This window comes from Zootoca vivipara, chromosome 10 (genome assembly GCF_965207765.1).
Source record: "Zootoca vivipara chromosome 10, rZooViv2.hap1.1, whole genome shotgun sequence".
NCBI classification, from domain to species: domain Eukaryota; kingdom Metazoa; phylum Chordata; class Lepidosauria; order Squamata; family Lacertidae; genus Zootoca; species Zootoca vivipara.
This window is the reverse complement of record NC_142593.1, coordinates 61,402,226-61,415,666: the sequence shown is the minus strand read 5'-3', so window position 1 is coordinate 61,415,666 and position 13,441 is coordinate 61,402,226. Positions and strand designations below refer to the sequence as shown.

Here is a 13,441-nt window from a genome sequence, read left to right as displayed (position 1 = left end):
ACAGCAATTCTAATACAGAGGCAGCGGATAGAGATTTCATGGTAAGAGAACATATAATAGGCTGTATTATTAACTTGAGTAGAAAAGTTTAACTTTGGATTTGGGCGGTTTCCCCCCCCCTTCTTCTGGAAACATTGTTTTGTTCTGGGCGGAGGGGAGGTGGAGAGGGGAAATGTGTGAGTTTATGCTAACTGTTGTGCATATGCAGATCCTTAAGCCTTCCTTCAGGCAGAGTCCTAGCTGGAGGGGTGGGGAGACAGGGAAGATGGCATTGAACAGGATTCTGGGTATTGCAGCTGTCAAATTCTGTCACCCCTCTCTGTTCATTAATAATGGTGTCCTGCAAACCCCCCCCAATATGATTTTATAACAATATTAATAAACAATATATCCTCTCCTGCCTCCCTGAACATTCCCACAACACGTAGAGCTCATCCGCACTTCCACTCACCCTACTGCTTCCCTCTGGGAAAACTCAACATTTACCACTGATATTTTTTCTCCTAAGATTTTTATTAGTTTTACATAAATTTATACACAATAACCATTCCAAAACATGGTAAATAAAAAGCTTCTTTCGGACCTCCTCCTCTCCCTCCATGGGTTCCTTTTCTAATAATTTTGTCTTCTTTTTTCCCTGCATCTTTTACCATTATCCATCTATATATAAGCATAGTAACCAAAGTTCGTTTCACATTACAAGTGTCATTGTATCCCTGCCAATGATTTTAACTGTCTACAGTCATCTTTTAAGTATTTTAAGAAGTTATTCCATTCTTTTAAAAATACCTGCTCTTCCTGGTTTCTGATCTTTCCCTTCCGTCTTGCCATTTCTGCATAGTCCATCAGCTTGGTCGGCCACTCCCCTCTTGCTGGTACTTCTCCTCAATATTCACTGCTTAATGGGAGCAAACATTGATTGGGTGTTGTAAAAAGCAAGTTTCCCTGGGGAAAAGCAGTGGGGTAAACGGAAAACCATTCTGCCCCATGCTTTCTAGGCAGAGGACAGGAGGAATTGCGGACAATTCCTTAAGTGGCCAGCTAGGACCACTGTCTTGCAAAGGAGCTTGTCTGACTAGTTCAGCAACAAAATTCCCTGCTAGATTCTCTCCCCCTCTGAGCACAGGACCCTAAGAATTGGAAGGCACATAGGGCACCATCCTGACTGATCCCGACAAACCCACATCCACATTAGCTATGGGGGGAGAAGCTAGAGTGGTTCAGGGCCGGATTGAGGTTTAATGAGGCCCTAAGCTACTAAAGGTAATGGGGCCCTTTATATGTCCAGCTGTCCTTGGTCAACCACAAATTGTTGCTGGTTTTTTGTTGTTGTTGTTGAATAGATGCTATACGGTAATTTATGGACCTAATAGGTATTTAAAGCCATTTGCACATAACAAAATATGTATTTTATCAAAGTAATTGTTGAACTGAAATACAATTAAGAAGAAGTTGTTTTTTATCTTATATTTTGGAAATGTACATCCAGGTTTTTTCCCCCTTAGGGGCCCTAAGCTAGAGCTTGTTTAGCATATACGTAAATCTGGCACTGGTGGGCCGACTTTTCCAGTTACTTTTCTGATGTTTCATTCCGCTAACTTTCTTGAGACCTTGCGATAAATCCCCTTATTGTCGGAAGGAGCAGCCTGCCCTCTGGTGGACGAATCTGCATATAGCGGGATTAACATTTCATACATCTGAGGAAAGGACCTGTGCAGAAATTATGTCCTTAAAGTCCAACAGCAACCGATCAAAAATAGCAATTCACTGGAGAAAAAGCCAAACAGCAGTGGGGGGTGGGGGTGTTTGACTGCACCAGGGCATCACAAGATATGAAGAGTTCCCTTGAATTTTTCATATTGAAGGTAACCTCTCTCTCGCTCTCTGAAATCACTGCCTTGCCATTCCTGCAAGATGCTTTTCTGCTGACGCTGACACTGACAGACAGGCTTATCCCTCTGGGTCCCTCACCCCAAATCTTATTCTTTTTAATTTTTACAACAAAGTGTTATTGTTGAATTTTATGCATATAACCCAAATAGCAAAACAGAGCTTCATGAGGCAATTGCTTAAAAACTAAACTGCAACCAAACCCAAGGTGGGTAATGGATGTTGTATTCACAAGAAGAAATGACAAAGCTGGTTGATCTGGATATTTTCACTAAGATTCAGACAGGTAAGGGGAGGGGACCATGGTAAGAAATGAGAAAGCAAGGAAGAAGTAGGTGAGCCTGACTTTCAAGATATACAGAAACATAAACCTATGACTGAAACCATCGGAGACACAAGGGGTAAAGGGACCCCTGATCGTTAGGTTCAGTTGCGGATGACTCTGGGGTTGCGGCGCTCATCTCGCTTTACTGGCCCAGGGAGCCGACGTACAGCTTCTGGGTCATGTGGCCAACATGACTAAGCCGCTTCTGGCGAAACCAGAGCAGCACACAGAAACGGCGTTTACCTTCCTGCTGGAGTGGTACCTATTTATCGACTTGCACTTTGACATGCTTTTGAATTGCCAGGTTGGCAGGAGCAGGGACAGAGCAATGGGAGCGAGATAAAGCGAGATGAGCGCTGCTACCCCAGAGTCGTCCACGACTGGACCTAATGGTCAGGGGTCCCTTTACCTTTACTGCCCAGGGAATTGAAGATCCGAGTGGTGTATTCTTTCAGGAGGGGCAAAGGGCAGCGTGTTTGCTCAGGTGTGTGCCTGTGGGGGGTCTGAGGCCCACTTCCAGCCACCTCTTGTTGATGCCATCCTAATCCTACCGCATCTAATCCTCCTGACAGGAAGATTTGCCAAGAAAGTGCCTTTGCCAACACCTGCTTAGTTCAGAAGGGGATTCCCCCCCCCTCCAAAACACACCACAGAAGATACAACAAAGCAGGTGAAACTATGCCTGTGGATTTGCAAAGGTGTGTTATTTTTATAGGGTCCATGTTTTGAATCGAGCAAGTGGGGCGTAGAGAAACATCTGGCATTTTCTTGCAACGCTGAAGATACTGGGAACAAACCCTTGAACGCTCTCTTTCGCGCACACAAAGAACCTCTTCAGTCTCTTTGCCTGAGGGAGAGAAGGAGAGAACTCCATCAGGAGGGGTTCAAAGGATGCAGAGCAGAAAATTTCCCAGCACTTAATTTTTCTGCAGAAAATCTTTTGTTTCATAAATTCATTGGGCTGCCAGTTGCAAATAGATGTTAGGCAAGCTTCATAGAATTGCCGAGTCCCCTTGGGGTCACCTCGTCCAACCCCCCACAATGCAAGAATTGCAGCTAAAAATCCCTGACAGATGGCCATCCAACCTGGGCAGTTTCAATGTTTTTAGCTTTGGTTACTAAATATAAGTAAAATGAGGTCTAGGGCGCCAGAACCCCCCCCCCCCAAGTGCAAATTATCTAGTGAAAGTAAAGGTAAAGGGACCCCTGAGCATTAGGTCCAGTCATGACCGACTCTGGGGTTGTGGCGCTCATCTCGCATTATTGGCCGAGGGAGCCGGCGTACAGCTTCCAGGTCATGTGGCCAGCATGACAAAGCCGTTTCTGGCGAACCAGAGCAGCACACGGAAACGCTGTTTACCTTCCCGCTGTAGCGGTTCCTATTTATCTACTTGCATTTTGACATGCTTTCGAACTGCTAGGTTGGCAGGAGCTGGGACCAAGCAACGAGAGCTCACCCCGTCACAGGGATTAGAACCGCTGACCTTCTGATCAGCAAGCCCTAGGCTCAGTGGTTTAACCCACAGCGCCACCCTAATTTGCATAGGAATTAATTTTTTGGGGGGGTCAATTCATTACCCCCTCCCCGAAAACCCACTCCACTTGCTTAAAGTGAATACATGGACACCATAATAATAAAATATTTTTCCCCAATGCAAATTATCCGGTGAAAATCATTCTAATTTGCAAAGGAATTATTTCCAGGAAAAAAAATCAGTTCATTTTCCCCTCCAGAAAACCCAGTCCACTTTCTTAAAGTGAGCGAATGGACACCACAATAATAATAAAGGGTACAATGGGGGGGGTCAGTTGTTATGATCCCGATCGGACCCTCAGCTGCCTATTCCTGTCTGGTGCAAGCATGCAGTGGAGTTTCAGACTTACTCTTTTCTGAGAAAGAGTTCTGTGAAACCTGAAAATTGGCATGCAGCTTTGTGTCTGGCCAATATAAGACAGCTCCCCACACAGCAACTCTTCCCCTTCAACTCTTCCTGGTATGTTCCTTTCTGACATTCCCAGCAGCTGAGAATTAGCATTTCCCCATTTGAAGAACACAGAACCAAGGGCCCAATCCTTCCTTCCTTGGAGCTCCCTTCTGCTTTTTTTCAGAGGGAAATCGAAATTGGTTTCATGTACAGTCACCCATCTCAGCTGATGCACCACAGGGGGGGGGTACTTTCTACGCTCTAACTTTCCTCTGACTTTCACTCCCCCTATGAATCTGGATACTTTTCCCTGGGAGAGGGAAAAATAAAGAAGTCAGTCAGTGGAGAGGCTGTAGCTCCGCAGCCCCAGACTCAATCCATGCCAGGCAGCGTCCTCAGGCAGGACTGGGAGACGTGTGCCTGGAAACATCGTCCTTTGTTAGTTGTACCCCACCCATCTGACCGGGTTGCCCCAGCCACTTTGGGCTGCTTCCAACAGAATACAACAGAACACATTGAAACAGCACACCTTAAAAGCCTCCCTGATACATCACAGAAAGAGGCTGTCCCCAGCAGAAATTGGAGTGTGTTGCTTCTTTCCTGTCTGCCAGGATACCTGATAAGGCCTTATCTGATTGTCTTTTCTGGGTATCCTGGCATTCTTTGGAGATGGTCAGTACTTAGTTGAATCCTGACAAGACAGAAGTACTGTTCGTGGGGGACAGGAGGCGGGCAGGTGTGGAGGACTCCCTGGTCCTGAATGGGGTAACTGTGCCCCTGAAGGACCAGGTGCGCAGCCTGGGAGTCATTCTGGACTCACAGCTGTCCATGGAGGCGCAGGTCAATTCTGTGTCCAGGGCAGTGTCTATCAGCTCCATCTGGTACGCAGGCTGAGACCCTACCTGCCTGTGGACTGTCTCGCCAGAGTGGTGCATGCTCTAGTTATCTCCCGCTTGGACTACTGCAATGCGCTCTATGTGGGGCTACCTTTGAAGGTGACCCGGAAACTACAACTAATCCAGAATGCGGCAGCCAGACTGACTGGGAGCGCTCCCTGAGACCACATAACACCGGTCTTGAAAGATCTACATTGGCTCCCAGTATGTTTCCGAGCACAGTTCAAAGTGTTGGTGCTGACCATTAAGCCCTAAATGGCCTCGGTCCAGTATATCTGAAGGAGCATCTCCACCCCCATCGTTCTGCCAGGACACTGAGGTCCAGTACCGAGGGCCTTCTGACGGTTCCCTCGTTGCGAGAAGCCAAGTTACAGGGAACCAGGCAGAGGGCCTTCTCGGTGGTGGCGCCTGCCCTGTGGAACACCCTCCCATCAGATGTCAAAGAGAAAAACAGCTACCAGATTTTTAGAAGACATCTGAAGGCAGCCCTGTTTAGGGAGGCTTTTAATGTTTAATTGTTTTATTTCATATTTCTGTTGTAAGCCGCCCAGAATGGCTGGGGAAACCCAGCCAGATAGGCGGGGTATAAATAAATTATTATTATTATTATTATTATTATTATTATTATTATTATTATTAGTTCCTGAATCTCTTATGCATATTGATAGTGTGTTCAGCTGAACAGATACTTGCCAGACTGTATTTACAGGGAGGTGTGAGCCCCTACAGGCCAAAGACCAATGGAACGCTTTTCCCATTTCCTTCCTCCTTGCAGAGAAATAGTTGAGGTCCATTTGGGAGAGTCAAAATAGCTTCAGGATTGCTCTCCTGTACTATTTCAGACACGTGGGTTATAGACTTCTGTATGTGTTTGCCTTAGAATTCCTATAGCAGGGGGAAACAGAGAGCACTCCTATTATACTGAGAGAGAGAGAGCAGAACATCTGGTGAGTGTGAACTGGGCCTTCCCAGCTCCGCCCCCAAAGTGAGAGAGGCCATGGCAGCTGCCTCTGCCTGGCGTTGACCTTCCTTCCGCTGTCTCTTGGGGGTCACAGAACCACGGAATCCCAGCAGAGGATGGAGCAACTGACTCTGGTGGTGGTGGCCATCTTGGGCTAGCCTCTTCCCATCAGATTTGAGGGTGCCACAATTTGCCCGCACTCAGCCACTGCCAGAGGCCGTTGTGTGACCTCTTGCCTCTCAGAGAGGTGGTCTTCTTGGCGTTTCCCCCTGAGCCAGCTCCCCACTGGCCACAGGTGTCCTCAGTTGAACTGGGAGGCAGCAGAAGCTTTGGCACAGCTGGACACAAGAGTCTGGCTGATCAGACTGAGCGAGACTCGGAAGGCGGACTCCGTTGACACTTGAGGAGGCCTCATTTCCCTTCCCTCTGCTCCTGGAGCACTTCTTAAAGGAGACCTGTTTCACACCAGGAGGTGGGTCTGCTGGCTGCGTCTGTTAAGATACGGAAGGGGAACCTGTGACCTTCCAGATGTGGTTGGATCACAACTGGTGGACACCCAACAAAGCTGAGCATTGGGAGACTCGGCACAGCATTGTCCTATGGAACTCCCTCCCACTGGAGGCAGGGATGGCCACCAACTAGGATGGCTTGAAAAGAGGATTGGAGAAATCCATGGAGGAAGGGAGCGCTCTCCATGGCTACTAGCCAGGATGGCTGTGCTCTGCCTCCATGGTTGGAGGTAGTGATGCTTCTGAATACTAACTGCTGAAAACTGCAGGAAGGGAGAGGGCTCAGATCCTGCTTGCTGGCTTCCCATGATGGGCACCTGATGGGCCACTGTGAGAACAGGATACTGGACTAGATGGGCCATTGCCCTGATCCAGCAGACTCTTCCTGGGTTCTTAATCCCTGACAGGTGGCCATCCAACCTCTGCTTAAAAACCTCCAGGGAAGGAGACTCCACCACCTTCCGAGGGAGTCCGTTCCATTGCTGAACAGCTCTTACAATTGGTTGTCTCCTTCCCTGCCCATCACCATAAGGTTCCAGAGAAGTCAACAGCAATGTAGACATATATTAAGATCACCCGACGGGGAGAAGGATGTTCATAGAATCATAGAATCATAGAGTTGGAAGAGACCACAAGGGCCATCCAGTCCAACCCCCTGCCAAGCAGGAAACACCATCAAAGCATTCCTGACATATGCCTGTCAAGCCTCTGCTTAAAGACCTCCAAAGAAGGAGACTCCACCACACTCATTGGCAGCAAATTCCACTGTCGAACAGCTCTTACTGTCAGGAAGTTCTTCCTCATGTTTAGGTGGAATCTTCTTTCTTGAAGTTTGAATCCATTGCTCCGTGTCTGCTTCTCTGGAGCAGCAGAAAACAACTTTTCTCCCTCCTCTATATGACATCCTTTTATATATTTGAACATGGCTATCATATCACCCCTTAACCTTCTCTTCTCCAGGCTAAACATACCCAGCTCCCTAAGTCGTTCCTCATAAGGCATCGTTTCCAGGCCTTTGACCATTTTGGTTGCCCTTTTCTGGACATGTTCCAGCTTGTCAGTATCCTTCTTGAACTGTGGTGCCCAGAACTGGACACAGTACTCCAGGTGAGGTCTGACCAGAGCAGAATACAGTGGTTCTATTACTTCCCTTCATCTAGATGCTATACTCCTATTGATGCTGCCGAGAATTGCATTGGCTTTTTTAGCTGCTGCATCACTCTGTTGACTTATGTCAAGTTTGTGGTCTACCAAGACTCCTAGATCCTTTTCACATGTACTGCTCTCAAGCCAGGTGTCTCCTATCCTGTATTTGTGCCTTTCATTTTTTTTGCCCAAGTGTAGTACTTTACATTTCTCCTTGTTAAAATTCATCTTGTTTGCTTTGGGCCAGTTGTCTAATCTGCTAATGTTCTTCCAGGAAGATAGGGGCAGCTGAACCCTAAAGAGATGGGTGCAGTCTCCTAGTGGAGATGTCTACCCCATTCGGCTGGCGTTCCACTGCATGGGAAAGGGGAGGGCAGGGCAAGGCGGGGGATTCCCACTTCCTGGGTGCAGCTGACCCACGTATTTGGTATCCTCAGGGGCTTCTGCTGTGGCCATGGAGTCTCTGTTGACTGAGATGTACAGCCTCAATGCCCCCAAAGCCCCCACTGTCCAGTCCATGTCGGAGAGGAGAGAGATGGTGTCTGGGCTATGCTGGGAGAGAAGAGACAAGAGAAAAGCCAAGAGGGGAGACCAGGCCTACCAGGTCAGTAGACCTATGCCGGGTGCAAGTTCAAGGTGTAAGTGTTAGTATAGGTAAAAGGTAAGGTAAGGTAAAGGACCCCTAGACAGTTAGGTCCAGTCAAAGGCGACTATGGGGTTGCGGCGCTCATCTCGCTTTCAGGCCAAGGGAGCTGGCGTTTGTCCACAGACAACTTTCCAGGTCACGTGGCCAGCAGGACTAAACTGCTTCTGGCGCAACAGGACACTGTGACAGAAACCAGAGCGCAGGTAAACGCTATTTACCTTCCTGCCACAGCAGTACCTAATTATCTACTTGCACTGGTGTGCTTTCGAACTGCTAGGTTGGCAGAGGAGCTGGGCCAGAGCAACAGGGGCTCACCCCGTTGTGGGGATTCGAACCACCACCGACCTTCTGATTTGCAAGCCCAAGAGGGCCAGTGGTTTGGACCACAGCACCACCCGCATCCCTACACTGGCGGAGGAAGAGGGGAGTGGGGGGAGCGCACCACCCCCGGCAGTGTGATCCTGGTTTGGTGCCATCGCAGTTGCCCCCCCCCCTGTGCTGGGTGCCAGGCCCCTAGGATGCCTGCTACGCCCCCCAGGATGTGCGCCAGCCACGCCCCTGCCTGCTCTCCGACCGCCCCCCCCCCCGGTGCCGGAGCATGAAGCTCCGCCACTGCGTCCCTATAGTGTCAGTATATAAAGCCCTGAGCAACTTGGGACCAGTTTGCCTATGAAATCGCCTTACCCCAAGTGTGCCCACTCGACTGCTGCAATCAGCAGAATTGGCACTACTGCAGATGCCGCTCAGTACCCATTTTAGTGTGGCATCTCCCACACTGTTGATACCAGGCAGTCGACTTCGCTGCCCTCTAAAAACAGATGGTGCTGTTCGGATGAACCCCTGTTCTGTCCGTATCTGCCCCCAGAAAAAGAAGGAGCAGCAGCAGCTGGAAGCCGGAGTGCGTGAGGATCCGTTGGTGCAAGGAGCAGAATATGTGGAGCAGGTAGGGCCAAGGACAGGAAAGCCTTGTGGACTTTGTGCCCTCCAACCACACAAACACACAGGGTCCCAACCTTCTCCATCGTTTCATCTGCAGAGCAGCCAGGAGGTGAAACGGCCTCTGCAGCAGGAAGCAAAAGGAGAGACATGCCGCCTTCAGGCAAGTGGGCAATTCTGAAGCCAGGTAAAGGATGTCTGGAGGTGGTGGAGGGAACAGTTGAACCATAAGAACACAAGGAGAGCCTGCTGGATCAGGCCAGTGGCCGATCACACAGGGACCAACCACAAGCCTCAATGGGAAACCAGCAAGCACTCAAACCCTCTCCTTGCCTGCGGTTTCTAGCAGCTGGTATTGATGGTACGGACAATGATGCCTCCACAGTCGGAGGCAGCAATGCTTCTGAACATGGCATAGCATGGGGGTGGGGGGTAGACTCAGGCAATTTTTTTGAGGGACACAACCAGGTCCCCCCATGGCAAGCTCCCTCGTCGAGGGAAGCTACGCCCCGGCCCAGCCTTCAGGGCTAGAGCGACAGGGGCGCCTTCTCCTTACGCCACTCCCCCCGGGCCAGCCAAAAGGGAGGGGGAGGCCAGTTGGCTGCAGCTCCACTTCTGCACCAAACCTGACCCCAGGGGCAGAACAGTGGAAAGGAGGACAGGCAGAGCGGGCGCTTCGCTGCCCCCCTCCTCTGCGAGGCTTTGGTGCATGAGTGTGCGCACCCGCCCTGCATGGCAAGAGGAGGTGTTCTGCCCGTTTCTGAATACCAGTTGCTGGAACCCACAGGAAGGGAGTGTGTTGCTCCTATGCTCGGATCCTACTTGCGGGTCTCCCATAATGGCAGCTGTTTAGCCACTGGGAGAACAGGATGCTGGTCTAGATGGGCTATTGGTCTGATCCTGCAGGCTCTTCTCATGTTCTTATTGCGGGATTGTTGGCAATGCAATGTAGCTACGTGGCTTGGCTGATGATGAGGCCTGAGATGGTGCGTGTATTCATGTGTGTGTGTGTGTGTGTGATGGGGTCAATACAGCAATGCTGACTCTCCTTCCTGCAGGGTGGAGACCTCATTCGGCAAGAGGAAGGGCTGGAGTCTAATGGCTGGAGGCTGGACTGGGAGTCAGAGTCGGTCCATGACGAGTGAGTGCAGAAGCATTTCCGGGGTCCAGCAGCAGCCTCCTTGCTGGCCTGGCCAAGTCAAGCCTCCTCTTTACAGCACCCTGCCTTAAGGGGGTGTCAGCTGCATCCGGAAGGTGCAAAGGAGACCTGTAGCTTAGCAACAAGCATCCCTCTCTGCCCCTTGGCCCCCTCCATCCTTGACCTGCCATTCCAACTCCAGGGGCACACAATCTTCAGGTCTGATCTTCAGCTGGGCCAAACACTCCTCCTCCTCCTCCTCCTCCTCCTCCTCCTCCTCCTCCTCCTCCTCCTCCTCCTCCTCCTCCTCCATCTCCATTTAATTTGTATATCACCTTTCATCCAAAGATCACAGGGTGGTTCAGAACAAAAAACTAGACACTACACTAAATGTGTTACAGTCAGTGCTTTTTTTCTGGGGTGGATGCAGGGGTGCGCATACCCCTAAACATTTTGTGAATCTAAGTTTGGCCTCATTGAGGGGCACTATTTCAATATTCTGTGGGTTAAACCACTGAGCCTAGGGCTTGCTGATCAGAAGGTTGGTGGTTCAAATCCCTGTGACGGGGTGAGCTCCCGTTGCTCGGTCCCAGCTCCTGCCAACCTAGCAGTTTGAAAGCATGTCAAAGTGCAAGTAGATAAATAGGAACCACTACAGCGGGAAGGTAAACGGCGTTTCCATGTGCTGCTCTGGTTTGCCAGAAGCGGCTTTGTCATGCTGGCCACATGGCCTGGAAGCTGTACGCCGGCTCCCTTGGCCAATAATGCGAGATGAGCGCACAACCCCAGAGTCGGTCACGACTGGACCTAATGGTCAGGGGTCCCTTTACCTTTACCTTTATTTCAATATGAGTAGGAAAATGAGAGTACTGCTAAACATTTTTTAAAGAAATAAAAAGCCTCTCTGCTCAGCGGCCTGGATCTCCCCTCCCTCCCTTTTCTCTCTTGCAGGATTTATTGGGGCTGCTTCTACTTCTTCCCTTGGCTCAGGATGTGCAGGAGAGACAAAAGGGTGCAGCCATGACATGGTACGTCGACGCAAAGATCGGATGTGTGCTCAGCCAAACCAGGTGGAGGTGCTCAGCCACTGGTCAGTCTCCTTCCAGGGTTTCGGTCTATCTGGAAATGTCACCGGTGATCAAACCTGAGACTTGGGCATGCAAAGCCGATGCTCTGGCTCTGGGCTGCGGCTCTGCACTCCCCACCTCTCCAAAAGAGGTCTTGGTGGCATGATAGAAACTTCCCCCAAAGTCCAGCTGAGTGTGCTTCAGCAGCAGAAAGGCAACTTCACAACATCCGCTAGAGAATTATCTCTGGAAGTAGCAGAAAACCACCGTAAGAATAGAATAGAAATTACAGTTCTGGTAATCCCATATTTTATTTTCATAGAATCGTAGAGTTGGAAGGGACCCCCAAGGGTGATCTGGTCCAACGCCCTTCAATGCAGGAATCTCAACTAAAGCATCCATGACAGGGGGCCAGCCAACCTCCTCCAAGGAAGGGGAGTCCACCACCTCCCAAGGGAGTCTGCTCCACTGTCGAACAGCTCTCCCCATCAGAAAGTTTCCCCTGATGTTTAGTTTGAATCTCCTTTCTTGTAACTTGAAGCCATGGGTTCGAGTCCTCCCCTCTGGAGCAGCAAAAAGAAGCTTGCTCCCTCTTCCATGTGATGGCTGTGCAGATATTTGATTTTTTTAAAAAAGCATTAGTAGAACTACTGATGGTACCTTTCCCTTAAAACAGGGGTCAGCAAACTTTTTCAGCAGGGGGCCAGTCTACTGTCCCTCAGACCTTGTGGGGGGATGGACTATTTTTTTGAAAGAAAGAAAAAATGAACAAATTCCTATGCCCCACAAATAACCCAGAGATGCATTTGAAATAAAATGACACATTCTACTCATGTAAAAGCACGCCGGTTCCCGAACGGTCAACGGGCTGGATTTAGAAGGCGATTGGGCCGGATCTGGCCCCCGAGCCTTAGTTTGCCTACCCATGCCTTAAAAGTTCGACTAAGTGCTTGTCTCCACTTCCACTCGCCCCACTACTTTCCCCTGGGAAGAGCCCAAAATTGCCTTCATTGTGAAGATCACCTTAAGCAGTTAAGGAGGTTTTTAGCTTTAACTTAGAAAAAGAAGCAGACACAGAGCAATGGATCCAAGCTACAAGAAAGAAGATTCCACCTAAACATTAGGAAGAACTTCCTGACAGTAAGCACTGTTCAGCAGTGGAATTTGCTGCCAAGGAGTGTGGTGGAGTCTCCTTCTTTGGAGGTCTTTAAGCAGAGGCTTGACAGTCATATGTCAAGAATGCTTTGATGGTGTTTCCTGCTTGGCAAGGGGTTGGACTGGATGGCCCTTGTGGTCTCTTCCAACTCTATGATTCAAAGGGAGATGAGCTCTGCTCTTCCCTTTAAAGGACTCTTGTTTGGAAGGGGAGCTCAAATTCCACCTGGCGTAGTTGGACTCATGAAGATGGAGTAAATTCCGGTGTCATGCATCATGTTTAGTGTTGTTTTGCAAGAGCACCAAGATCACGAGCATACATGAAGCGGTGTTATTCTGCAACCTGAGATCCTTTTAACCTGATATGCCATGGGGGAGCCTTCGCATGCCAACACATGTTCCCTGCCACTGAACTCAGGGCCTCCTCCTCTGATCTTGGCTTCCAGAAGCTTCGTTTCGGAAACCCAAGAGGGAGTGAAACAAGCCGGCACAAAGGCAAGACGTTGAGATTTCATGGTGCGTGCGTGCTTGTGTGTGTGTGTGTGGGGGGGTGAGATCAGCTGTGAAATTGAATCTCCTCCCAGATGATGTGCCTAGACAGATCCCCCTGCCCCAGAGCCACACTGCTCCTCTCTGCACCTGGAAGGACCACAGGGCACGAACTTTACGGGAAAAGGCCGTAGCTTCGAGGTAGAGCATCCGCTTTGCTTGCAGATGGTTCCAGGTTCAATCCTGCCATCTCCAAGCAGGGTCAGGTAAAACTCCCTACCCGCTGGAAGAGTCAGGATAAAATAAAGTATTTATTCATGCCAGGGGTATAGCGGTCTTTGCCAGCCTGATGCCAGGT

The 13,441-nt window shown here is 49.7% G+C and overlaps 1 protein-coding gene across 1 annotated transcript; it reads left to right on the top strand.

Moving 5' to 3' along the window:
- The first annotated feature begins 8,106 nt into the window (after nucleotides 1-8,106).
- LOC148684492 (uncharacterized) lies at nucleotides 8,107-11,396 on the top strand. The gene is made up of 5 exons (XM_088653197.1): nucleotides 8,107-8,256; nucleotides 9,164-9,241; nucleotides 9,335-9,397; nucleotides 10,293-10,375; nucleotides 11,324-11,396. The coding sequence occupies exons 1-5, from the start codon at nucleotides 8,107-8,109 to the stop codon at nucleotides 11,394-11,396; spliced, it is 447 nt and encodes a 148-aa protein (XP_088509323.1).
- The last annotated feature ends 2,045 nt before the right edge of the window (nucleotides 11,397-13,441 follow it).

Excerpts from the sequence above, each read along its gene's own strand:
- LOC148684492 (XM_088653197.1), top strand. The coding sequence starts at position 8,107 with ATGGAGTCTCTGTTGACTGAGATGTACAGCCTCAATGCCCCCAAAGCC. Across the intron at positions 8,257-9,163 it reads GGGGAGACCAGGCCTACCAG|AAAAAGAAGGAGCAGCAGCA; the intron begins GTCAGTAGACCT and ends ATCTGCCCCCAG. Across the intron at positions 9,242-9,334 it reads GAGCAGAATATGTGGAGCAG|AGCAGCCAGGAGGTGAAACG; the intron begins GTAGGGCCAAGG and ends TTTCATCTGCAG.